Source organism: Diaphorina citri, unplaced genomic scaffold (assembly GCF_000475195.1).
Source record: "Diaphorina citri unplaced genomic scaffold, Diaci psyllid genome assembly version 1.1 scaffold43, whole genome shotgun sequence".
Lineage (NCBI taxonomy): Eukaryota > Metazoa > Arthropoda > Insecta > Hemiptera > Psyllidae > Diaphorina > Diaphorina citri.
In genome coordinates this window covers 154,915-182,679 of record NW_007377480.1, presented here as the reverse complement: position 1 = coordinate 182,679, position 27,765 = coordinate 154,915, and the positions used below count along the sequence as shown (strand labels likewise).

General features: G+C 39.3%; 2 protein-coding genes across 2 annotated transcripts; one reads left to right on the top strand and one right to left on the bottom strand.

The window, feature by feature from the left end:
* Nucleotides 1–10: 10 nt before the first annotated feature.
* Nucleotides 11–14,882, top strand: LOC103514386 (zinc finger protein 319-like). The gene is made up of 5 exons (XM_008479261.1): nucleotides 11–26; nucleotides 626–781; nucleotides 1,121–1,421; nucleotides 14,499–14,602; nucleotides 14,820–14,882. The coding sequence occupies exons 1-5, from the start codon at nucleotides 15–17 to the stop codon at nucleotides 14,880–14,882; spliced, it is 636 nt and encodes a 211-aa protein (XP_008477483.1). The 5' UTR covers nucleotides 11–14.
* A 4,502-nt stretch (nucleotides 14,883–19,384) lies between these two features.
* Nucleotides 19,385–25,873, bottom strand: LOC103514376 (synaptotagmin-9). The gene is made up of 7 exons (XM_008479254.2): nucleotides 25,692–25,873; nucleotides 25,257–25,399; nucleotides 22,614–22,780; nucleotides 22,264–22,371; nucleotides 21,387–21,507; nucleotides 20,667–20,866; nucleotides 19,385–19,513 (listed from the first exon to the last, which is right to left on the bottom strand). Exons 1-7 carry the CDS (start codon nucleotides 25,832–25,834, stop codon nucleotides 19,385–19,387), a joined length of 1,011 nt encoding a protein of 336 aa, XP_008477476.1. The 5' UTR covers nucleotides 25,835–25,873.
* Between the last annotated feature and the right edge of the window lie 1,892 nt (nucleotides 25,874–27,765).

The following is a 27,765-nucleotide window of genomic DNA, read 5'->3' as shown; positions in this document are numbered from 1 at the left end:
GAGGAGGAAACGTCATGACAGATTTGGTAAATATCTGATTATAGTAAGTGGTTTTGATAGAGGGAAATGTAACAACCGACGTCCTGCCAGAAGTCTTAAGGAGCTTCTATACTTGTTGAATACTGAAGTTATTGTTAAAAATAAAGTAAACTATTTCAAGGAAAAACGAGGACAGGATAGCCAGCTGTTCCAAGAAGTTCGCCCTGGCGGAAATTGAATCCGCAACATAGCCCTTACAAGGCAGACGCGCTAAACCTCAAGCTAACTAGACTTTTTTGTTCAAAGAGCTAATACCTACTTAGGTAGTTACGAGTACCTATAATATAAAGGTACTTGAGCAATAGAAATATACCTTCCTTATCTTGCCCGAATAGGACTGAAAAATTTAATCCCTTTACCCCAGCAGGCTAAACAAGGTCTCTTATCTATTGGGTTGTATGGTAAACGCATATTCGTTTTCCATACAACCAATGGTTAGAATGAGCCTTCACAAAGTCACTGAGTCTTCAATCAAGGTCTCCTATATTGATAGGTTGATACCTAAATAATATAAATAATACATGCAGCAATAATAAAATAACAATACATGGTATTCATTCCATCCCCATCTTCACTTGACCATCAGGATTCCAAGACATCCTCCATGGATAACTTCACACCTCCTACCTCAGGGTCTCAAATACCTTCCTATGACGCCTACTGTAATTATCTCCAATCATTTTTCACGCCTTTGGAACCGTTTGCAAATCCATATTTGAATGGGTTTGTCGAGAGACCAGTGGTAAGTACTTACACTATGGTGTCGGAAGCCCAGTCCAGTGACTGTCTCAGAGCAGGGGAAACGACCCAATAAGGCCAGCTACACTCACTATCAGGCTAAGGGACTTTAAACAGGGAGTATACCAGCCTGAATTTCCCTTTTGCTAAAGAAAGAGCAAAGGTTGAGTGCGAATCCACTTGTAAAATTTGTGTAGCCAAAACCAAATGTCAGCCCAAAGCAATCACCCTAGTTAAGGCTGATTGAGAGGCTGACGAAAAACGCTAACCCCGTCTGTACACAGGAAAAGACGAAGAAGACAAATGGGAACGGGCCTTTACCCTCCTTCCTATTCTTTCACAGTCACCCATGGCGGATGATTACACCATCGAAGACCTGTCCAACAAACCGGCCCCGTCCAGAGAACAGGACCCTCTTGACCCCAACCCACTCAGGTTCACAGACATGGGCCCTGGTACCTTAGCCCCGTTTGACCAGGAATCGCCCCTGCCCAAGTCTACGAATGGCTACATGTGTGACATCTGCAAGGAGGGCTTCAAATCTGCCAAAGCCCTCAATAGTCATCGAGCTACCATTCATGTTGAGGATGGGAATGATAGAATGTTCCAGTGTAAATTCTGCACCAAGAAATTTAACACCCCAGGTGAGTTAGACCAGCCACTCACTCAGGTAGACCTGACAGGCACACCTGATCAGGTATACCTTACACCTGATAGTGAGTGGCTGGCCTTAGAATTGTTCAAACTCGACCAAGTAGGTACCTAAAAGTAGGTCGTTGCAGGTCGCATCCAGGATTTTAGCAAGGGGGAGGGGCAGAACCCAAACGGTGACTTACCTACTTGGGGGGGGGGGACTGGATGCTCCAAATTTTGGGCAAATATTTCTAGTATACATATTATTACACTCAAGGGGTCCCTGAATTGGGTTGTTAAACCCCACACTTGCCAGCCAAAGTTCATACTTTGCATTCAACCAAATGCAAAATGTGGACTTTTGTATCTTGATAATCTAGAGATCAACAACAGCAACTACCACCTAACAAGTAGATACCTCCTGTATTGTCAAATTAATCCATCGTTAAATTAGACGGAAAGGTAGGTAGTTATTAAAGACAGTAAATTTTTGCTAAGCAGTCTAGCTTTCTACAACCTTTGTACCATCTTTACCTGGAAAGTACACATCAATTGTATGAACGCCTGTAATTATTCTGCTTATGCAATGCGTCATACGTCCCTCCTGCTGAAAAGCTTTGAATTTATCACATTTGGCTTTCATAAAAAAGAGCTGAGGAAAAAAGGTTTACTCACCTATGTAAGTAGGTACCTTCCTATCTAGCCTTCCTATGTCCCTACCTACCTATATCTAGTGCGTACATATGAGTACATACCTTCTTAACCGTAGAATATCTTTATCTTAAAATTGCTCCTTCCGGGATAAACTACGCCTCGTAAGGATAACGGGCGATATGGCACATGAAGCTTGAAAGGATCAGAAAACCAACGAATACAAGAAACTCGACTGCTGGGTAGAATCGCTCTCTACAACAAATCGCCTCGTATGTCAGCAACTCGGCCAATCGCTTTGTCCTTCAAATGACCTTGACATTCCTCAAAATAATTTTCATCTCTTTGTTTAGAAAGGAAATATGTTTTCAGCAGAACAGTAAAATCACTGCATAGTGCTTATACCTACCTACCTATTTTTTTCAGTTTTTAGCCAATTTTTTCAAGATTTCGTTTTAATCTGCACAAAAAAGTGTGTTCGATATTCCAGCATTCATTTCATTTGGATTTTTCTCAAGGACAGTGTGCTCCTGTAAAATTTGTAGCCAGTCGTGAATTTTTGAATAATTTAGTGGTTTCTTTGATTTTCGTGCACTACTGTTTTCTTCATTTCAAAATATCGGCCTGTTCATTTTCGCAATGTCCGGCGAAAAAGGTTAGTACACGCTGTTCATCAGGGGTTTTCTAATCTGTAGATAGTTAGATACCAATTGGTCGGATTTTATCTGGCCTTTTATTCAATGCTCAAAGATTTTACTAAATCAGATTTTATCTGGCCGAATTCCAAAACGGAGGCCAAATTTGTTTGTTCACTTTAAACGAGGGATTCCAATTTTGAGTTGACTAAAATCCATAAATACCACAGGGTTAGGAATACCTCCTCAGCCAGTAACAGAATGCCCACCACTGACACTCAGACCGCGGTCTGTCAGACGGTCTGAGCTGGCGGGCATCAGCACGTTGAATCTAACTGCCGACGGATCACTGAGGTTAAGCAACGTTTTGCGTGGTTCTTATTTGAATAGGTGACATCTGACCTATTCAGTATAGACTTACCCGGATCTAGTTTTTATTGATCTACTGTTTTCCCTATCCTGTTATTTTCTAGGGAGTTCCAGCGTGAAGTATGAGGACACGGAAGCCGAACAAAATTCAGCCGAGGTAAGAGATCTACCTTTACAAGGTTCCGAGTTCGATCACTAACTGCTGCGAGTTTTATGACAAACCTGACTGACTTCTCTTTTATTATACCACCCAAAAATACGCTGAATAAATCAGCAAAAGCGGCAAGGGTCGATGGTCCAGCGTTTAGGCTAGGGTTGATGGTGCAGGGTATAGGCTAGGGTCAATGGTGTAGGGTCTAAGCTAGGGTCTATTGTGCAGTATCTAGGCTAGGGTCAATGATGCAGGGCCTAGGCTAGGGTCGATGGTTTAGCGTCTAGACTAGGGTCGATGGTGCAGGGTGTGGGCTAGGGTCAATAGTGCAGGGTGTAGGCTAGGGTCAATGGTGCAGTGTCTAGGCAAGGGTCGATGGTCCTCGATGTGGATTATGTGGACGCGCACTTACAGTCGTTTACAGAAAGTATCTACCTACTCGTAGGTTGAATTTCCACTTTTTAGACTTCAGAAATCCTACTCGAATTTCTACATGTGGGAGAGGTACATAGGTACTAGGAAGGTATACTCAACAATCACTCACATACCTACATTTAACAATCAATTATTTGTTATTGTGGAACAAAAAAAAATCCTTTGATCTTGTATCTTGTTATAATATAACTGTGATATTATCAAATGTCAAGTGCCTATGTACTTATTGTCTATCCATCTACAATGTAGAGATATGTAGGGTGTATTCATCTATGTAGGTTTTATCTTTTATAGTGGAAATACAAACACAAAAAAAAATAAGAAAAGAAAAAAGAAATCATTCGACCAAACACGAAAAGAAAACAACAAAATCAAAACAAACGAGATAACATAGACAACAATAACAATACCTACCTAAGTTACAATTTTTCATCGTTGGCAATGTGAACACACTACTGAATTATGTAGGTGTAGGTAGGTATTCGCCGAAAAAAAAAAAAAAAAAAAAAAAAATCTTGACGAAGGGAAATTCGTTTCGTGCAGTGTGAACGGACTGTAGGGGTTTTTTTCGATGCCAATGGTCGATATTGAATTCGGGACTTTCTTCAAATTTCTTCTTCCTCCATATTTGCAGGGGTTTAGATTCGGATTCCCTTACCCCACCTTGTATCCTTACCCCCAGTCCTACTATGAGCAGGAACCCGCCTACCCTAGAGACACTGACGGTACTAAGGACAACGTCATGACAGATTTGGTAAATATCTGATTATAGTAAGTGGTTTTGATAGAGGGAAATGTAACAACCGACGTCCTGCCAGAAGTCTTGGGAGCTTCTATATTTTTTATTGAATACTGAAGTTATTGTTGTTAAAAATAAAGTAAACTATTTCAAGGAAAAACGAGGACAGGTAGGAGAAAGCCAGCTGTTCCAAGAAGTTCGCCCTGGTGGAAATTGAATCTGCAACATAGCCCTTACAAGGCAGACGCGCTAAACTTCAAGCTAACTAGACTTTTTTGTTCAAAGAGCTAATACCTACTTAGGTAGTTACGAGTACCTATAATATAAAGGTAGAAATATACCTTCCTTATCTTGCCCGAATAGGACTGAAAAATTTAATCCCTTTACCCCAGCAGGCTAAACAAGTTCTCTTATCTATTGGGCTGTATGGTAAACGCATATCCGTTTTCCATACAACCCATGGTTAGAATGAGCCTTCACAAAGTCACTGAGTTACATTGAAAACCAGACCGATTTGAATTTGCATAATGATATTTATTTTGCTGAGTTATTTGTGTGTGGAGCAACTTTTAACGGGAGTATGGAGGAAATATGACGTATAGAAAATATTCTCAGATCTCTGTACCTAGGTGCTAGATTGTTTATTGCTACAATAAGAGAAAAATAAATTGGACTTCTCGGAGATTTTGAAAATTTGGACCCACATTCTTACTTTCTCATTGCATTCTACAGATTCCCCCCTTACATAATGTAATACAAAAGTAAACATTTGGAATTGTTGTACATCTATGTATAGCTAGGGAAAAATAGAATGTAATAAAATTGGTGGTGAAAAATTGCACATATTCTTGAAAAGCTGAAAAGCTCATTCGTTATGGCGACATAGCAGATGATTTTTTTTTTTATTATTATTATTTTTTAGAGGTTTCACAGAGGGAACTGTAACTGCCCTATCCCTATCATCCCTAAAGCGAAGGGAGAAGAAAGACTGGATAGGAGAAAGTCAGCCGTTCCGAGAACGCACCTTTTCTGTTGAGAATAAAATCCGCCGGGGCGGAAGAAGAAAGACTGGATAGGAGAAAGTCAGCCGTTCCGAGAACGCACCTTTTCTGTTGAGAATAAAATCCGCCGGGGCGGAATTCTTACCTCCCTCTTTTCCCTCAAAGACTTAAGGGGATTTTTTTTTTTTTTCTTTTGAATTTTTCCGGTGGTTATAATGGTGTTATAACCTTTTTGTATCCTTATTATATGTTACAGGTCGGTGATGCAATCTAGCATGGTACGACATTTGGGATTGACGTCTACCTTGTCAATTATTGTTATCTATTGTTTCAACCAAATTGCTACACTTCCCACGTCACTGGAAGAATATCAGCCCATCTATCGTAAGTTTAAAGATAGATCTAGCTCTTTTCTTTTTTGCACAATTTTTTCCGTCTTTTTAATGCCTCTAAACAAAGGTTCTTGACCCAACATCTCCAGCACTTTGAATGCACCAGTTCTCGACGATCACAGAGGAAAAGCAAAGTTGAGATTGAAACATTTGAAACCTGTGAAATCCGCTAATCAGGAAAGCATCTTATCCAATAGCCAATACCCACTAGGTAATTGAGCAATGGAATTCATGAACTTTTCAGTCTTGTTCCAGGTCCTAACAGGATAAACAATGGTATAAGTATAGTGATTATTTTAAACTGTAAAATTAGGGCAAGTAGTCCCTTCTTTTAAACAATTTTAGCACCACTTTTTATTGGTGTGGGATTCTATTCTATCATTCCCATCTTCATCACCTCATCCATTTCCGTCGTCCTTGTCCTTTGATAATGTAAGTATTTCCATCTTCACCTTAATTCATCTCTCCACCCTTCTGTTTCCAGACGAAGACACAAATTCGGAGCTGAACAACATTTTCGACGCCCCGATAGAACCTCGGCAGCCCCATGACTACGACGAGTTTATCGCCTACCTGAGCGATCTACTGCTCAAGGGGGGCGTGTCCAAAGGCAACCCCCTTCTGTATGTCGAGTACCCCCAACACAAGGACCCTTCCTCTATGGAATCCTCCGTTCACAATATGAAACGCTCAAGGTAAATAGATATTAGTCGTCATGAACAACCACCGGGGCTGAGTGGGTATTTGGAGGACCTTAAACGGGAGCAGACCCATGTCTTGCTGTGAGACTATAAATAGGGATCAGAGCAGCCAAACCCTAACCAGCCTGTCTAGCTGGAGGTTACAAAGGGTTTATCATGCTGAAATGAAAAGCACAGGTCCTCATGATGGTTGACTACGGTTTGGGATGGGCCAGGTAATCTTGGCAAGAGAACATCAACCCTCGTCGGTGCAGCTACACCGCTACAACAACAACATTGGTTATCACATTAAGCTTGCTTACCGGTGGTCGTGGACTCGATCCCCGGCACTTAGCCTCGTAAGGACAGAACACTTGGGCTGATTTGTTCCTTAAATCATGGTATTGTCACATATCATCCTCATGAGAATTGAAGATCTGCATTATTTAACTTCCAGCCCATAAGGGGACTTTAAAAATCCCTATTGGCTCTGCACAGTTGAAAAACTCCAATAAAAAATTTCATTATCTTGTTTCAACTTCGCTTTTCAAATTAATTTATGTTGTCTTTCGTGAAAGAAAGAGCTCAGAAAGACAGCCGAGGGATGAGAATACTTTTTAAAAATTTTTTTTTTTTTTTTTTTTTTTTTTTTTTTTTAGGTGGGTAAGCATTCCAGTACCTAAATATTTATGCAGGTACGTACATACCTATAAACTGTATGAGGTAAAAAAAATATTATATCGAAAATTCGAAATTCCAAGGGATAAATCCACCTCGTCTACAATAGATTTACCTCTCTACAAAACTTTTGATATTGTTGTTTTTATTTTCCTTTTATTATTTTGCTTTAAAAAAAAGGCAGAAATAATTTTAATAACTTCCTGAGATCCTGTCTAATTTCCTGAGAAAGCTCATTGTTCTTCCTCCATTCTATTCCAAAGTTAGTTATTTGTTATTAAATTAATCTTTATAAAATGGACTACCTATGGTTTCAAGTTATTTAGATGATTGTATTTCTGGCGTCTTCCTGCCAAGGTACAAATCGTACCCATCTACATACCTTTGAGAAAAAGGTTTTTAAATGATATCTGTTTAGGAAATTTCATCTCTATTTATTTTCTAATAAAATTGAAATCTGAAATTTAGACTTTGTTTTTCATAAAAGATTTATATAAAATTTATCAGATTAATATTATTCTAAATTACCTTCTCAATTATTCTTATGATTAGGTAATACATATATGATATTATTTATTCTATATTTAATTCTAATAATCTAATAAAATATTCTAATTATTTATCATTATCATCATAAGTTATTATTGTAAAAAAAAGAATGAGGAGAGAAACACCTTTTTTTTCTTCTTTCGTGTGTTTTTATTATCCTTTCAAGTTTCCACCATACCTAGTTTTATGAGTTCTAATTTATCAAGAGAAAAACATCTTAAATCTATTAAAAATGATAAATAATGAGCTGGTCGACGTAAGTAATGAAAACGAAGGAAGAAATAAATAATATCCAACAGAAGGAGGAGATTAATATTATGAAGATTTGTCATGGGTCGAAGCTCGAAGCACCTTCTGGGTTATCTTCAGGTAATTTAATAGGTAACAATTCTCTCTCATCATTAAGTGTGTCGTGTTTACTCTGGACTACAAAGTAAACATCACAAAATCAGTGTAAATTGGAAAACACTTTTTTTGTTTGTTACCAAGGGTATGTACTAGGTAGGTGCTTTGCCAAGTATTAAATGTTTTGAAATTTTTCGTTCCCTTACAGGTATGTACTAAATACTGAGTAGGTGCACTGAGAGAAAAAAAAACTACTGGGTTCCAGCACTCTAATCGGGAAGCTCGACACTATAATCTAGCATTCCAACAGTCTAAATTAGGGAAAGTAACCCAACAATAGAGTTCTTCCACCTTATTATACTTGTGGCACCCTGCCACCCTTGTTTTTCTCAGTGTAGGTACCACTAGGTACCAACTCCTAATATCTAGTGCTTATGTACATCTATCTTTTCCTCTCTCTTTCTCTTCCTTTTCCCCATAGCTCTCCTTCTTTTCCTCCTCCCATATTTTTATTTCCCTCCATATTTCCCACATTTATCCTTTTAACCCCTTTTCTTTCTCTCTCCATATCCGCCATCCTCTCCCTCTTCTTCCCTTCTTTCCCCCTCCTTGATATCCTGAAGGAAAGGTAAGGGAAATGGGTGATCAAAAGGGGGAAAATAAGAGGAACAAGACTGTAAAAGTACTAAAAGACACCATTACCATTTAGGGGGTACAAGAGGAGACGAGGGGGTAACGAGGGGTTAATGTAGCGTGTAATAAATAGGAGACCGGCTTTTTCCTCTTTTGACGAGAAATGTGATAATAAAAGTGTTTTGATTTCCCTTGAGGCCTGTGACTTCTGATATCTTGAATAAGACTTATAAGTACCTTACTGATACTGAAAGGTGATGGAACCTTGTCCCAAACCTTTTCAAAACTTTCAGATACAAATCCGAATGACATTTTTATGTCTCGTCTTCTGTGAGATATCTTTGTTCCTCATTACCACATTACAGTCATTACCCTGCACGACTGTCATTAAATTCTGGTTCCCTTTTCCTCTGTGATTCTATTTTCTTGTATTTTTAATCAAACTTTCTTTGGTGATCATTTCCTTCCATGTTATTTAAAACTTTGAGCTATTTTGGCCCGTCCTGCATGCCCCATTTGCATCCTGTTTTTACGATTTCACATAGTATGCGTCATCTACTCGTATGTTGATGTTGAAATGGACTTGGACACGTAATAAGAAAATTTCTTTTTCATTTAATGAGAATGACACAAAGTAGGTATAAAGCTATTCTCCTAAAAGCTATTTTCCGAGGGACAGTGTCTAGTCAAAGTCGTAAAAGAGGACCTGAAAGAAGAAAAATGTCATGGCTGAAGACCCTGAAGACATGGTTACTTTTAAGATGTTTGACAGAGGGTTGCATATCTAAAACAACCACTGAGACTTTTCAACATAGCCGTCAACAAAGTTATTTGCCACGATGGTCGCCAATGTTCGAAACGAATAGAAGGAGGAGGAGGAGTAGAAGAAGGAGAAGAACAACAACAAGAAGAAGAAGAATGAAGAGGAGGAGGGGGAGGAGTAGGAGTAGAAGAAAGAAAAAGGAGGAGAAAGAGGAGTAGATAAAGAAGAAGACGCCATATCTACCCAAACTTATGGTGGAGCTGGAAATCCTTTTGTTTACATTTTTACAAGCTATGAATACAGAACTTTGTTCCGTATACCTACTTTATGAAAAGAGAAATCCTGCAAAACTTTCTTTGTTTGTGATTATGGTGATGGATTTACTCTTACTGTAGAGGGGAAATGGCAATAGTTGGTAATAATGCCAATATTGTAGGGAGTTCAAGTCTTCACATATTCTTGAAAAGCTGAAAAGCTCATTCGTTATGGCGACATAGCAGATGATTTTTTTTTTTATTATTATTATTTTTTAGAGGTTTCACAGAGGGAACTGTAACTGCCCTATCCCTATCATCCCTAAAGCGAAGGGAGAAGAAAGACTGGATAGGAGAAAGTCAGCCGTTCCGAGAACGCACCTTTTCTGTTGAGAATAAAATCCGCCGGGGCGGAATTCTTACCTACCTCTTTTCCCTCAAAGACTTAAGGGGATTTTTTTTTTTTTTCTTTTGAATTTTTCCGGTGGTTATAATGGTGTTATAACCTTTTTGTATCCTTATTATATGTTACAGGTCGGTGATGCAATCTAGCATGGTACGACATTTGGGATTGACGTCTACCTTGTCAATTATTGTTATCTATTGTTTCAACCAAATTGCTACACTTCCCACGTCACTGGAAGAATATCAGCCCATCTATCGTAAGTTTAAAGATAGATCTAGCTCTTTTCTTTTTTGCACAATTTTTTCCGTCTTTTTAATGCCTCTAAACAAAGGTTCTTGACCCAACATCTCCAGCACTTTGAATACACCAGTTCTCGACGGATCACAGAGGAAAAGCAAAGTTGAGATTGAAACATTTGAAACCTGTGAAATCCGCTAATCAGGAGAGCATCTTATCCAATAGCCAATACCCACTAGGTAATTGAGCAATGGAATTCATGAACTTTTCAGTCTTGTTCCAGGTCCTAACAGGATAAACAATGGTATGAGTATAGTGATTATTTTTAACTTGAAAATTAGGGCAAGTAGGTAGTCCCTTCTTTTAAACAATTATAGCACCACTTTTTATTGGTATGGGATTCTATTCTATCATTCCCATCTTCATCACCTCATCCATTTCCGTCGTCCTTGTCCTTTGATAATGTAAGTATTTCCATCTTCACCTTAATTCATCTATCCACCCTTCTGTTTCCAGACGAAGACACGAATTCGGAGCTGAACAACATTTTCGACGCCCCGATAGAACCTCGGCAGCCCCATGACTACGACGAGTTTATCGCCTACCTGAGCGATCTACTGCTCAAGGGAGGCGTGTCCAAAGGCAACCCTCTTCTGTATGTCGAGTACCCCCAACACAAGGATCCCTCCTCTATGGAATCCTCCGTTCACAATATGAAACGCTCAAGGTAAATAGATATTAATCGTCATGAACAACCACCGGGGCTGAGTGGGTATCACTCTGGTTGGAGGACCTTAAACAGGGAGCAGACCAGTGTCTTGCTGTGAGACTATAAATAGGGATCAGAGCAGCCAAACTCTAACCAGCCTGTCTAGCTGGAGGTTACAAAGGGTTTATCATGCTCAAATGAAAAGCACAGGTCCTCATGATGGTTGACTACGGTTTGGGATGGGCCAGGTAATCTTGGTAAGAGACCATCAACCCTCGTCGGTGCAGCTACACCGCTACATTACACCTGATAGTGAGTGGCTGGCCTTAGAATTGTTCAAATTCGACCAAGTAGGTTCCTAAAAGTAGGTCGTTGCAGGTCGCATCCAGGATTTTAGCGAGGGGGAGGGGCAGAACCCAAACGGTGACTTACATACTTGGAGGGGGGGCTGGATGCTCCAAATTTTGGGCAAATATGTCTAGTATACATATTATTACACTCAGGGGTCCCTGAATTGGGTTGTTAAACCCCACACTTGCCAGCCAAAGTTCATACTTTGCATTCAACCAAATGCAAAATGTAGACTTTTGCATCTTGATAATCTAGAGATCAAGAACAGCAACGACCACCTAACAAGTAGATACCTCCTGTATTGTCAAAAGTAGACGGAAAAGTAGTTTTATTAAAGACAGTAAATTTTTGTTAAGCAGTCTAGCGTTCTACAACCTTTGTACCATCTTTACCTGGAAAGTGCGCATATATTGTATGAACGCCTGTAATTATTCTGCTTATGCAATGCGTCATATTCCCCTCCTGCTGAAAAGCTTTGAATTTATTACATTTGGCTTCATAAAAAAGAGCTGAGGAAAAAAGGTTTACTCACCTATGTAACTACCTTCCTATCTAGCCTTCCTGTGTCCCTACCTACCTATATCTAGTGGGTACATATGAGTACATACCTTCCTAATATTTATACCTGCTACAAAGCAAAACCAGGTGTGAGATTTTTTCTCTACACGCGTGTACTGACGTTCGGATTTTTAACGCGTGTACTCACGGGTTAATATTTATACCTGGACAAGAGTACCTACCTACATTTTATCCACGCATATAAAGGGTATACGTAAGTAGTAGATAAGTGCTATAGTGACACACCAAGTTAGTTCTGAGGTAGCTTCTGTAAGCAATAACCACGTTAACCTTTGTAACAGGTGTGACTGCATTCTGTAGAAAAAGATTAAAAATAAACATTGAAAGTCCGTGAGAGAGTGAAGAAAGGGAGTGAGAGAGAGAGAGAGAGAGAGAGAGAGAGAGAGTAAAGAGAGCAGGGCCGTATCCAGGATTTTGTCGAGGGGGGAGGGGTGAGAGTAGAAACAGTGATATAGGGGAGGGATGCCAAATTTTGGGAGTCTGGGAAATTTATTTGTGATAAAGCAGACTTTTTTTACAACTTTTGTGGATATCACAGCATTACTAAGTGCCTCCTTTGCAATTAATTTCCACTGGAAAGAACCCGGCACCTCCGGTGTACAAGCCTAGTGTGATACCCACTCGGCCACGCAGGTTGCTTTAGTGCTCTAGTCAATGAATCAACATGTCCTGCTTCCTGTGTGAGACGCACTTCAAAACCGTCAACAACCTCAAGTTTCACTTGGTAAGAGATAGAATAGAATAGAATATACCTTGTTGAGAGAGAGAGAGAGTAAAGAGAGCAGGGCCGTATCCAGGATTTTGTCGAGGGGGGAGGGGTGAGAGTAGAAACAGTGATATAGGGGACGGATGCCAAATTTTGGGAGTCTGAAGTCAATTCTAGTGTTTTAAGATATTTATTATTAATTACAAAAAACTTGAGAACAGTTAAATTATACCTATTATTCAGGTAGGTATTAGCTATGTAGATGAATTGAATATACCTTGTTTATCCTGCCAGAATGAGACTGAAAAGTCCCTTTTTTCTCGCATTCTAAACAAGGTGTAAAGACCAAAGTCGACAATGTATCCAGCTGTCCAGACATAGACAACTCCGTCGATCGACGAGGTGAAGAGGTGAATCTATGTTGTCGAGGCAATGTGCGGTTTCAGTCAAGAATGGATCCTTGATGTACTTATGTACCCACATACCTATACGTACATGGGTGACTTTTCTCAAAATACTTAATTTTCTGGAACATATTCTATTTTATTTTCTTGTATCTTGTTATAATATAACTGTGATATTATCAAATGTCAAGTGCCTATGTACTTATTGTCTATCCATCTACAATGTAGAGATATATAGGGTGTATTCATCTATGTAGGTTTTATCTTTTATAGTGGAAATACAGACACAAAAAAAAAAATACGAAAAGAAAAAAGAAATCATTCGACCAAACACGAAAAGAAAACAACAAAATCAAAACAAACGAAAATGTATCCAGCTGTCCACTCATAGACAACTCCGTCGATCGACGAGGTGAAGAGGTGAATCTATGTTGTCGAGGCAATGTGCGGTTTCAGTCGAGAATGGATCCTTGATGTACTTATGTACCCACATACCTACATATACGTACATGGGTGACTTTTCTCAAAATACTTAATTTCCTGGAACATATTCTATTTTATTTCACCCTTTTTTTCCATTCTGCTTCATTTTCTTCCAGTTTTCCAGCCACATTTTGTCCACTGCTCACACCTCTATCTTTGAGATCAGCATTGAGCCTATTATGGAACCAATCTTTTATCAATCAACCTTCATACAACTTGAAATGGAAGGCTCTGTAGATGATGACCATCTAAAGGTTGGTTACAAACCTTGAAAGGAAAAGGAAAATCCTCATACTCGAAAATCCAATATGTAACGTAGGTATGTACCCACATGTATGGGCGACTTTTCTCAAAAGAATTTCCTGGAATTCGATATCAACATTATCAACCGAAGAGGTTTGATAGAGGGAGCTGCACCTGCCAGGGTCTTATAGTCCCGAAATCGAAGAGAGAAGGAAGACAGGATAGTAGAAAGTCAGCCGTTCCGAGAACTGACATTATCCATTTCGGATAAAATCCGGGCCGGGCGGAATAGAACCCACGGCCTAACGTTTACAAGGCAGACGCGCTACCAACCAAGCTAACTAGGGTGACTGGAAAGACACTTTAAGAAAGGTATAAAATAATACTCGGCGACTTTTCTCAAAAGAATTTCCTGGAATTCGATATCAACATTATCAACCGAAGAGGTTTGATAGAGGGAGCTGCACCTGCCAGGGACTTATAGTCCCGAAATCGAAGAGAGAAGGAAGACAGGATAGTAGAAAGTCAGCCGTTCCAAGAACTGACATTATCCATTTCGGATAAAATCCGGGCCGGGCGGAATAGAACCCACGGCCTAGCGTTTACAAGGCAGACGCGCTACCAACCAAGCTAACTAGGATGACTGGAAAGAAACTTTAAGAAAGGTATAAAATAATACTTGTACTTGATTTCAGGACATTTGGCCAGACATGAAGAGCGACATTTTCAGCGAATCAACATGTCCTGCTTCCTGTGTGAGACGCACTTCAAAACCGTCAACAACCTCAAGTTTCACTTGGTAAGAGATAGAATAGAATATACCTTGTTTATCCTGCCTAGAATAGAATATACCTTGTGTAGAGATTCGCCTTTGAATGGCATTGTTCTAGACCTTTATTCCTCCAGAGAAAAAAAGAGCTCTGAGTTTCAGTGCTATTATGTAAAAGTATACATTGCTAGGTTCTACCTTATTTGTATGATTCAATAAGTTAACCAATATATGCTCTCCCTTCTAGAGATTCGCCTATGTAGATGAAGAATTTGAATTAAGGTCTATCAGAAATAGTACCGACAACTGATTAATAGAAAATGCAAAACTTGAAAAGTGAAACAATTTAGATAGGTAGGTGGTATTATGAATCAGGCTAAGGGACTTTAAACAGGGAGTATACCAGCCTGAATTTCCCTTTTGCTAAAGAAAGAGCAAAGGTTGAGTGCGAATCCACTCGTAAAATTTGTGTAGCCAAAACCAAATGTCAGCCCAAAGCAATCACCCTAGTTAAGGCTGATTGAGAGGCTGACAAAAAACGCTAACCCCGTCTGTACACAGGAAAAGACGAAGAAGACAAATGGGAACGGGCCTTTACCCTCCTTCCTATTCTTTCACAGTCACCCATGGCGGATGATTACACCATCGAAGACCTGTCCAACAAACCGGCCCCGTCCAGAGAACAGGACCCTCTTGACCCCAACCCACTCAGCTTCACAGACATGGGCCCTGGTACCTTAGCCCACCATGGCGGATGATTACACCATCGAAGACCTGTCCAACAAACCGGCCCCGTCCAGAGAACAGGACCCTCTTGACCCCAACCCACTCAGGTTCACAGACATGGGCCCTGGTACCTTAGCCCCGTTTGACCAGGAATCGCCCCTGCCCAAGTCTACGAATGGCTACATGTGTGACATCTGCAAGGAGGGCTTCAAATCTGCCAAAGCCCTCAATAGTCATCATTTTCTAGGGAGTTCCAGCGTGAAGTATGAGGACACGGAAGCCGAACAAAATTCAGCCGAGGTAAGAGATCTACCTTTACAAGGTTCTGGGTTCGATCACTAACTGCTGCGAGTTTTATGACAAACCTGACTAACTTCTCTTTTATTATACCACCCAAAAATACGCTGAATAAATCGGCAAAAGCGGCAAGGGTCGATGGTCCAGCGTCTAGGCTAGGGTTGATGGTGCAGGGTATAGGCTAGGGTCAATGGTGCGGGAGTCTGGTCTACAGTAAAGGAGAAAAAAATACGGCCCTGAAAGAGAGGGTGTGAGAGTAAATACATCAAGATGTGGGAGATTGAATTTCGATAGGTCGAAGAACTGTAGGATGGATAAGTAGGTAGTTTGGAGACAGGTAGGTAGAACTATCATTTCGTTTGAATTTTGTGCTCAAATAAAAATAACAAAAAATACATAAGAAGCGAAGAGTCTTGAAAGGAGGTAGTTTGGAGACAGGTAGGTAGAACTATCATTTCGTTTGAATTTTGTGCTCAAATAAAAATAACAAAAAATACATAAGAAGCGAAGTGTCTTGAATTATTTAATAGCTGATTAGCTATTTTGTCAAAATCGAGGGTGTAGATGTGTAGAACATGAATAATTTTATACGTCGCTACTTACATCTACCTTTGTAATTAATCACTCAAGTATTTTACCTATGTATATGACGAGAAATTCTACCTAGTCTTTTTATTAAGAGACGAGACAAAATCCATTTCTGGTCTTGTCGTGCATCACAACTACTTAAACTTTACAAGTAGATAATGAATAAAACCTCTTATTTCATTTTGTAGGTATATATTTATAGTATTTACTTTCAAATATAATTTATTTATATATATAATTTATATATCTTTTGATTAATTGATTAGTTCTTAGGATATAGGTATACAATTTACAAAATTAATAAAATTGACTTAAGGTAATTATTGTAAAAAATAAAGGGAATTCGCATAGCTATATAATAGGGATATAGGTATACAATTTACAAAATTAATAAAATTGACTTAAGGTAATTATTGTAAAAAATAAAGGGAATTCGCATAGCTATATAATATATCGGTATAGGCATGAAAAAGTACCATAATTAGTATAGTATAGGTAATTCAAATAAATGGTAATAAAATAGGTGAATATTGAATATACTAAGGTAAGTTATAACTTATTAATATGGTAACACAAGAAATTTCAATGCAACACGAGAGAGTTTTCTAAAGACATGATGCCTTTTCATGACTTGAAGAAAAAGTTAAATTTATACATAATTAGTATAGTATAGGTAATTCAAATAAATGGTAATAAAATAGGTGAATATTGAATATACTAAGGTAAGTTATAACTTATTAATTTGGTAACACAAGAAATTTCAATGCAACACGAGAGAGTTTTCTAAAGACATGATGCTTTTTCATGACTTGAAGACATGAAGAAAAAGTTAAATTTATAGCTGAATGCTGAATGGTCTGCAAATCTTTCAAAATTCAGAACATAAAATAGGTATAGGTATTGCGTAGCTGTGAGTAATAGGTAAAATGTTAATAAAAATTTAAAATCATAAAACCTGTAATAAAATTGTGGTCAAAGGTATGACAGGGCCAGCCTAGTTAGCTTGGTTGGTGCCCAATCTTTTATCAATCAACCTTCATACAACTTGAAATGGAAGGCTCTGTAGATGATGACCATCTAAAGGTTGGTTACAAACAATCTTTTATCAATCAACCTTCATACAACTTGAAATGGAAGGCTCTGTAGATGATGACCATCTAAAGGTTGGTTACAAACTAATTTGAATTAATAGATTTTTGTATTTAAATAAATTTTGTTACAATGGTTGGTATATACATAAATGCCTAACTGTTACCTACATTAGAAATTTACATTTTTGGTAAACCTACCTGCACACATTGCATGGAACATATAAATTTGAAATTTACCAAAGTAATTGAAACAATTAGAGCAGGGGTTCTTAACCTTTTAGAATTGGCGGACCACTATTGATAAACCAAAAATCTCGCGGACCACTTGAGATTATGTATGTATAATTGTATATGCAATCAATTGTACATTGTACACGCTATGTAACAATGGGTATGTATTAGAGGACCTATATCTACCTGTAGGAAAAGAGATAGAAAATGAGAAAAATTAACATTATTATTTATTTACTAGCTGAATTCCGTCGCTTCGCTCCGGAATCCCGCTAGTTCATCCCGAGGCATGGCCAAGCTTGTGGAAAAGGCATGGCCGAACTTGTATTTTTATCAAACTAAAAACATAAACGAAACTCAATATTAGGCGAGCGAGGAAAAGTTTTCTCTCCCTCAGTCTCTGCACTCTGTGTATTTCTTATGGTGATTTTAGCGATCAGAAATTGATCATATCTCAGGATCGGTTTAGATTTTCGCAAAATCCTTTCTTATTGCACACCTAGACCATAAAAGGAATATTCCTACCAAATTTCAGCTTTCTAGGTGTTGTGGTTCTTGAGATAGAGCGATCAGTGTGTGAACTATGAAATGTGAAATGTGAACTGTGAACTGTGAATGGATCTCGTTCTTATAATATAAGATATCTTATATTATAAGAACGAGATCCATTCACTCATTCACATTTCACATTTCACACACTGATCGCTCTATCTCTAGAACCACAACACCTAGAAAGTTGAAATTTGGTAGGAATATTCCTTTTATGGTCCAGGTGTGCAATAAGAAAGGATTTTGCCAAAATCTAAACCGATCCTGAGATATGATCAATTTTTGATCGCTGAAATCTCCATAAGAAATACACAGAGTGCAGAGACTGCGGGAGAGAAATGTTCCGCTCTCGACCAACTTTTTGAGTTTCGTTTATGTTTTTAGTTTGATAAATACAAGTTCGGCCATGCCTTTTCCAGAAGTTTGGCCATGCCTCGGGATGAACTAGCGGGCTTCCGGAGCGAAGCGACGGAATTCAGCTAGTCTTATATTATAAGAACAAGATCCATTCACTCATTCACAGTTCACATTTCACATTTCACACACTGATCGCTCTATCTCGAGAACCACACCACCTAGAAAGCTGAAATTTGGTAGGAATATTCTTTTTATGGTCTAGGTGTGCAATAAGAAAGGATTTTGCGAAAATCTACACCGATCCTGAGATATGATCAATTTTTGATCGCTGAAATCTCCATAAGAAATACACAGAGTGCAGAGACTGCGGGATAGAAAACTTTTCCTCGCTCGCCTAATATTTGAGTTTCGTTTATGTTTTTAGTTTGATAACTACAAGTTCGGCCATGCCTTTTCCACAAGTTTGGCCATGCCTCGGGATGAACTAGCGGGATTCCGGAGCGTTTATCATAAGAGGACGCAGGACTTACACCTACATTATTATGAACGTGACTTTTCCCCAAATTTTCGAGACTCTTGTAACTAATGACCACTTATATTACGTACAGGTACAAAACAAGAGCACTCAACAGTAGGTCCCAGAAACTAGGCCCTGAACAGTATGATGTTACCTATTTGTTTTATTTTTTGTACACAGATATTTGTTTTATTTTTGTGAGGGTTTGACGCCACTGTATAAATTTTAGCTGTTGTTTTCCTTGCACCACAGAAGCTAGTAACTGCTAAGGTCTTACCGTCCCGAAATCGACGAGAGAAGGAAGACAGCCGTTTCGAGAACGAACATTATCCGTTCAGGATAAAATCCTCCCTGGGTGGGAATCGAACTCACGGCCTAGCACTTGCAAGGCAGACGCGCTACCAACCAAGCTAACTAGGCTGGAGCGTGGCTTAGCATAATCCTAATTCTAAATTACTAGAACTTACTTGAAGAATTTCGTGAATCGTCCACTACTCGGAGGTTGCGAGCTTTCAGTATGTTTACAGTGAGTCTTTCTGCTGACGGCAGGAACACGAGGGATACCATCAACTCTCCTAGATCTCCCTGGAAATAAGTTGGTATTAGTAAAATTAGGACCATCGGCTATCAGGCTCTATGTAGCCTATGTCACTGCAACTGAAGGACTTTTTTTTATTTCTTCAGGTACTAGTGGTAATTTATAATCACACTTCAGAAAGATAAAGATATCAGTCCTTTATGAGTGGTAGCACCACATGATGTGTTAACTTCGAGATGCTTAACCCATTCTTTAGGGCTGTCTGCGCCTACACCTAAGCCTCGGATTGGGCCTTTTGTGTATGGACTTATGGAGTTAAGCTGTATGTGTTACCTTGGTATCTTCTGTGGTGCAAGGCTCAAGGTACTTCCACATGAGGCTCCGATCTGACAGGTCCACATCTGCCAGAGGTATCTTCACATGACCTATGCTGTGGTGGCGGGAGTAGGCATCGAAGTTGTACATGATCACCTCCAGAGTTCTCTTGCTGATGTTGTTGGGACGCGCCTCGAAAATGAAATCCTCGTCTAATACTGAAAGAAAAATCCAAAATCTCATAAAGTGTTGACTATCTAGGCGATTGCATACTGGCATTTTCCGGCCCCACTCGGGCTAGGTGAGGTTAATGTGAATAGTGTGGTAACCTGTTGCCAAATGATGGGTAAGGCTGGTCTCACACTGCACCCGTAGACGGGCGAATTTGAGTAACGCGTAGCTGCAAAACCAAACCTATGAAAATGATAGAGACCCTCATAGGTTTGGCTTTACATCCGACTACGCGCTACTCAAAGTCGAGCGTCTACGCGTCCAATGTGAAACGGGCCTAAAAGACCTTGGCATTTATAAACGGGCGTGCTTACTGGAACTTGGCCTGGTGCACTGCCTCTTGGCATTTATAAACAGGCGAGCTGGAACTTGGCCTGGTGCACTACCGTGCACTCAGATATCCTAAGCAAACAGTGTCTTCTGTCGCAACCCTAACTACATTGAAAGGTTAAGGAGCAGTCCTAGATCATTGGATGCTAAGATTGCTAAGACCATCTTACCTGGACTCATATCAGTCCTTTATGAGTGGTAGCACCACATGATGTGTTAACTTCGAGATGCTTAACCCATTCTTTAGGGCTGTCTGCGCCTACACCTAAGCCTCGGATTGGGCCTTTTGTGTATGGACTTATGGAGTTAAGCTGTATGTGTTACCTTGGTATCTTCTGTGGTGCAAGGCTCAAGGTACTTCCACATGAGGCTCCGATCTGACAGGTCCACATCTGCCAGAGGTATCTTCACATGACCTATGCTGTGGTGGCGGGAGTAGGCATCGAAGTTGTACATGATCACCTCCAGAGTTCTCTTGCTGATGTTGTTGGGACGCGCCTCGAAAATGAAATCCTCGTCTAATACTGAAAGAAAAATCCAAAATCTCATAAAGTGTTGACTATCTAGGCGATTGCATACTGGCATTGCCCGGCCCCCCTCGGGCTAGGTGAGGTTAATGTGAATAGTGTGGTAACCTGTAGCCAAATGATAGGTAAGGCTGGTCTCACACTGCACCCGTAGACGGGCAAATTTGAGTAACGCGTAGCTGCAAAACCAAACCTATGAAAATGACAGAGATCCTCATGGGTTTGGCTTTACATCCGACTACGCGCTACTCAAAGTCGAGCGTCTACGCGTCCAATGTGAAACGGGCCTAAAAGACCTTGGCATTTATAAACGGGCGTGCTTACTGGAACTTGACCTGGTGCACTGCCTCTTGGCATTTACGAGCTGGAACTTGGCCTGGCGCACTACCGTGCACTCAGATATCCTAAGCAAATAGTGTCTCCTGTCGCAACCCTAACTACATTGAAAGGTTAAGGAGCAGTCCTAGGTCCTAGAATCCTAGATCATTGGATGCTAAGATTGCTAAAACCATCTTACCTGGACTTAAGGTTTTCTTGTGAATATGTGTTTGCCACATGTTGCTACGATCTGGCAGGAGTCGAATCTTAGCGTAGGGATCCACGGAACCATTCAGCTCTGCTGTTTGTAGATTTCTTGCCTGTCAAATTTGAAGCAAAAAACATACGGGCCAGTCCCGGTAAAGGTAAGTGCACTTGGTGAAAGGTTTACATACTTGTAAATTTTGAACAACAACAAAAAAGTGATTAAATCTCTGAGATTCCTTTGAAACGATAAAAATATGTACACATTTTTTTATATATGTCCACCCCATGAACTTTTTCTAACCCTCTTTTTTTGTGTGTAATTTTTGTTGTTGTAATGATGTAAAAAAATGTGCTTATTCAAAGACGATAAAAACAAAGCAAAAGGCTATAAAAGAAATTACTATCTTGGTTTGTTTACCCATGTACTTACTCGTACGTTTATCGCTCTAGAAGTCTTGTTTTTATGATTCCAGACTAAAAAAATGTCAAACCTGTCATAAACACTCTGTTGTGATATTTTTGGATAATCTGTTGTGATATATTTGGATAGTAATGTATGAGTATGAGTTGTATAATATTATGTAGTGTAGTTAGACTGTACCTTCATTACAACAGTTTAATACGCTAAAATATACCTATGTACATAATATATCTATGTTATGCCTTTTGTTGTAAACATTGTGTATTATGTTACTAAATATATATGTACTATGTATATGTACTATTTACTATGTAGAATAGAAGAGACCTTGTTTAGAAGACTGCTGAGGTAAAGGGACTTTTTAGTCTCATTTGCGCAGGATGAACAAGGTATATTCTATTTTATGTTACCTATATAGCCATGTGATCTTTTTGCGTACTCCACTCACCTCCACTAATTTTACATTCAAGATTTCAGCAGCCGGATCATAGAATAATCCAATCAGAATGATGCCTCGACAATTTTCCGGCTCTTTGCTCTTCTCATCTGGTTCAGGCTGGAAATTAAAGAAGAAAAGACAAATACGTTTTGATTTACAGAATCAAGTTGAACATACATTTTTTCGCGACCAAGCGACCTAGAGTTTACAAAGCAGGCGCTCTTCCTCCCAAGCTAAATAATGTGTCAAATGGGTGTATATAGAGTCAGGAGAAGCCACCATCACCAGATGACCATCCATCCAACCACCCGCAACGCTACTTCACTTCAGTGACCCATTGGGAAATGTTGCATACTTACCTTATTCGGATACAAGGAGGTGTCTATTTTGGTATGGTCCAGGGCCGTATTCATGGAAGATACGCGGGGCCGGGGTAGGGGGGCTGTTAGGACGATCTGTTTGTCATTTCGGACGCAGGGTTCAGAGCCGTGAGATGTGGGGGATCCAGGGCCTGAAGTTGTGTCCTCTGAAATAATAAAAATTGCCAGTCTAGTTAGCTTCGAAGGTACGTCGACCCTATTTAAATAGGAATAGGTATAGGTATGTTTTATTTGATATCAATTTTTTTACAAAGAGTTTCTTATCCTAAGCTTAATCTATGCTTCTAAGATAGGCGAAAAGGCTAGGAAGAAGAAGAGTTAGCTTCGCGTTTGCCTTGTAAGCACTAGGTTGGGGATTCGATTCTTGCCTAGGGTGAACTTTATCCTGAACTTATAGGGCTCTCCTACGGCTGGCTTTCTCCTATCCTCTCCTTCTCCTATATTGTCCCCCATTTCTCTAAAATCATAATACCTCTAGGTACCCATGTTTTATAAGTGGAACCCAGTATCCTTTCAAAACTGACAACATGGACTTTTCAAATTTGCCACCACCAATCTTGCTCAAGTTCATAAATTAAATATCAATCTACTTATCTATTCTTTGTGCTGTTTTATAACTACTGAACTACGTATAAAATAACTACCTATTCATCCATCTACAACAAACTTTAAAATCAAATTATTATCTGTGAATAAACTATAAGCTGTCGATGTAGTGGTGCTGCTATGTTTCGTTCGATAAATATGAATAATAAAATAATTGAATTTCCCAAATTTATGAAGGTTACATTCTCTCCTGTGATGAAATTGATGAAAACCCCATCAACAGAGTTGTGAGTAGTGCCGCAGCTATTGTGATTGTGATGTTGTTAATAGTCAATCAGTTTGAAGGGTTCAATTAGTTAGTTAGTTAGTTTGTTTCTCCCCCTTTCTTTCTTAAATAAATAAAGTAGGTATGATGGAGAGAACTGTAGCAACGGAGTCTTATTGTCCCGAAATCGAAGAGAGCCAGCCGTTCCGAGAACGAACGGTATTATTATGTTAGGGTGGTCTCTTCTTGATCCCTTGTGTGCCGCGTCTATTTTCGTAAGTTAGCCCTATTCGGAGATCTAACCGACGCGGCGCGGCGACTTAGCGCTTTCAAGGTAGACGCGCTACCCTCAAAGATAACTAATAGTCTGAGGGTCAGTTCCAAAAACATGTGATACATACATTTTTCGTCCATCCTCCACTGTCCGTTTCTCCGAATTCAATCAGCTACGCCACCGAAGTTCCGAAGCATTAAAGCGTCTGCAATTTAAGTCCGCTTAAATTTTCCCTCTGCAATTTTATTTATTTTCCCTTCCGCCTGTCCTCGCCCCCCGAGTGGAGTATTGCGTTTCAATACGCTTCTGTTTATTTAATTAGAAATATCCCTATAGTTAATTGCCGGCATTTTTTCTAGTTCCCCCGAGGAGAAGCTAAAATATTAAATTACCGTTGTCGGTGGGTTTCATTTTTCATTCCATACCAGGGCCTCATTCCACGAAAGTGTGGAATAAAAGTTACAAATGTAGAGTTACAATAATAACTTACATGAGTAAAAGTTACAATAGTGACAATTTACTTTTCTAAACTATTATATTAGGTATTGTAACTTTACTCTTGAAAATTCTATTATTTCCTCCTACTCGTGGAATGAGGCACAGTTGTGGGAAAGGAAAAATACCTGAAATAAGTGAAAGTACCCAGCCTAGTTGGTATAAAATTGAAACAAACTCTCGCGGACCACCTGAAACCTTCTCGCGGACCACTAGTGGTCCACGGACCATAGGTTAAGAATGGCTGAAATTTATGAAGGTTACATTCTCTCCTGTGATGAAATTGATGAAAACCCCATCAACAGAGTTGTGAGTAGTGCCGCAGCTATTGTGATTGTGATGTTGTTAATAGTCAATCAGTTTGAAGGGTTCAATTAGTTAGTTAGTTAGTTTGTTTCTCCCCCTTTCTTTCTTAAATAAATAAAGTAGGTATGATGGAGAGAACTGTAGCAACGGAGTCTTATTGTCCCGAAATCGAAGAGAGCCAGCCGTTCCGAGAACGAACGGTATTATTATGTTAGGGTGGTCTCTTCTTGATCCCTTGTGTGCCGCGTCTATTTTCGTAAGTTAGCCCTATTCGGAGATCTAACCGACGCGGCGCGGCGACTTAGCGCTTTCAAGGTAGACGCGCTACCCTCAAAGATAACTAATAGTCTGAGGGTCAGTTCCAAAAACATGTGATACATACATTTTTCGTCCATCCTCCACTGTCCGACCATCAACTCTCCTAGATCTCCCTGGAAATAAGTTGGTATTAGTAAAATTAGGACCATCGGCTATCAGGCTCTATGTAGCCTATGTCACTGCAACTGAAGGACTTTTTTTTATTTCTTCAGGTACTAGTGGTAATTTATAATCACACTTCAGAAAGATTGTTAGACTCCTGGGTAAGCGCTGTTTGGATTCCCGCCTAGCTCGATCTTTAATCGTTTAGATAAGGTTTGCTAACGAAATGACTGTATTTGTGCTATTAAATTAAAAAGTATTAATAATAACCCATATTATATTAAAGCTCAAATATAAAAAAATCAAGGTTACTCACCTGCAGAACTGTCGGCGGGGGAAACCAAACTGTGTCGCTTGACATTGGCAGGAACCCAGAACTTGTCACTGGAAAGCGAGGGAGACTTGTTCAGGGATCGGGAGCTGCCTGCTTCAGATATCACACGGACTAATGCTTCCTCACTGGAGACAGAAGAAGTACATAGCTAGGATGATTTAACGTAAGATGTAGGACAATTTACATGCACCAGTTTCCCATAGATTACCTACTGAGGTTAAACAGCATTTGTGCTTGGTTAATATCCCCATGGGTGACCATCTGGGCAATCGCGTGATTCTGACTTTTCCTGACCCCTCTCAGACTGAGTGAGGTTCTGGTCCCACTCAGACTGGGTAGCTTGTCGCTTTTCACCAAATGGAGGTTAAAAAAACCTTTGAAGAAATTTACAAATTTTCATGATAGGGTGTTCTTTACCTTTGCATGGATTCCTCGGCAGATTCCAGCAGATTCTTCTCGAACCAGTTGAGTCGATATCTTCGGGAGCACGCCACATAGAATAGTAGGGCCGCCAAAATGACAAACAGGAAGGAAAAGGTGGCATAGAGGCCCAAGTACATGAGCCGGTAGTCCTTAGCGTTCCTGGAACGAGAACAGTTTTTTTTTTTTTTTTTTTTTTTTACCGGGAAGGAGAAAGTTTTTTTTTTTTTTTTTTTTTTTTTGACCGATTGCAACACTTTCTCATTACTAGCTTCGCTATACTAGTAATGAGTACTAAAGTAAGTATAGCGAAGCTGAGTAAAAAAAAAAGTCTGATGAGTGGATTCGTTCATGTTTCCCCCACCCTTTTCTTACTATTTTTCTTCTTCTCCTCCTTTTTCTTCTGCTTCTTCTTTTTCTTCTTCTTCCTTCTTCCTCTTCTGCTTGTTTCTAATGTTCCTTTCCCCTTTTTTAGAAGGTACGTAATTAATTTATTTATAGCTCCAAACTTTTTGTTATTTTTTTTTCTTCTTCTTCCCCCTTCTCTCTCTCTCTCTCGCATAGTAGATATCTCTCAGAGAGACGAGGAGGAGAAAGAAAGAGTGAAAGGAAAAAAAAGTGTGGAGGTCAAAGGTGGATTTATTTCTGAATATAATGGAAAAAAATAAAAAGCACCGCCACAAAGAGGACAAATAAGAGCAAGAAGGGGAGCGAGAGAGAGGAAGGGAAAGAGGGAGATGTAAATATGGAATCTGATGAATAGAAGAAGAAAGAGAGGTAGAGAGAGAGAGGAAAAAAAAGATAAATAGAAAGAAAAAGAAAGTGAGAGAGAGAGAGAACTCAAAGAGAGGAAGGAAGTAAGAGAGAGGTTGGGAAAGAGAGGAAGGGAGAGAAAAGAGAGATAGAGAAAGGGAGGGACTGGAAAATGATGGATATTTTTGCATATAAAATGAATGTGTGTGTGGGTGCATCTACAGTAAAGGTAGCTTATGGTATTAAGTATGTATTTAATACCATAAGCTACCTTTACCAAACAGTATTTACAAAAAGGTTTAAAAAAAAAAAAAAAAAAAAAAAAAAAAAAAAATGAAAAGGATGGACTGACGGAGCAATCATAGACTACCCATTTGAACAGTTTAAAACTTTAAAAGAATCAGACTTTAAATCCCACCTGGGGCGGACTTTATCCGAAACAGATAAGGTTCGTTCTCGGAACGGAATTGCTAAGGTGTTTAGTGACGGGAGTTTCACCCTCCATTCGGCGGCAAGCTACCCGTCCATTACCACATTACTTATAATTAGGTATAATGAAATTATTACTAGAATAATAAAATTATAGTAGCATTATTATGAGTAAGCTCTAGAGCTGCAAGCTGTGACTCTCTCTCTCTCTCTCTCTCTCTCTCTCTCTCTCTCTCTCTCTCTCTCTCTCTCTCTCTCTCTCTCTCTCTCATTAAGATGAAATGTGGTCACATCTGTGTGCAAGCTGTCCACAACACACGCTTTTTCAGCCTTTTCTACATACGAGTATATTGGCTTTATCCATGTGAAAGATTATGTCACAGCTTGTAGCTCTAGAGCTTACTCATAATAATGCTATTATAAAAATGAATGTGTGTGTGGGTGCATCTACAGTAAAGGTAGCTTATGGTATTAAGTATGTACTTAATACCATAAGCTACCTTTACCAAACCAAACAGTATTTACCTCTGACAAAAGAGACAAGTGCAACTCGAAATTTTGTAGTGAATAAATTGACATCAATTCGGAATTTATTTATGGACGCGTCGTGTAAGACGCCATAAGGTACCTATTTGACAAATATTAAGGAATTTTAACCCTGTACACAGTATGCTAAATTTTATGACTTGACTTAAGTTGACTCGAACCACCAACCTTACTAGTGCGCTCCTGAGGTTGGTTAATAGTAATAATAATAATAATCATTTATACTGCTCGCATAGAACTAAAAAGTCTCTTTGCTCCAGCAGTAGGCTACCTATTTGACAAATATTAAGGAATTTTAACCCTGTACACAGTATGCTAAATTTTATGACTTGACTTAAGTTGA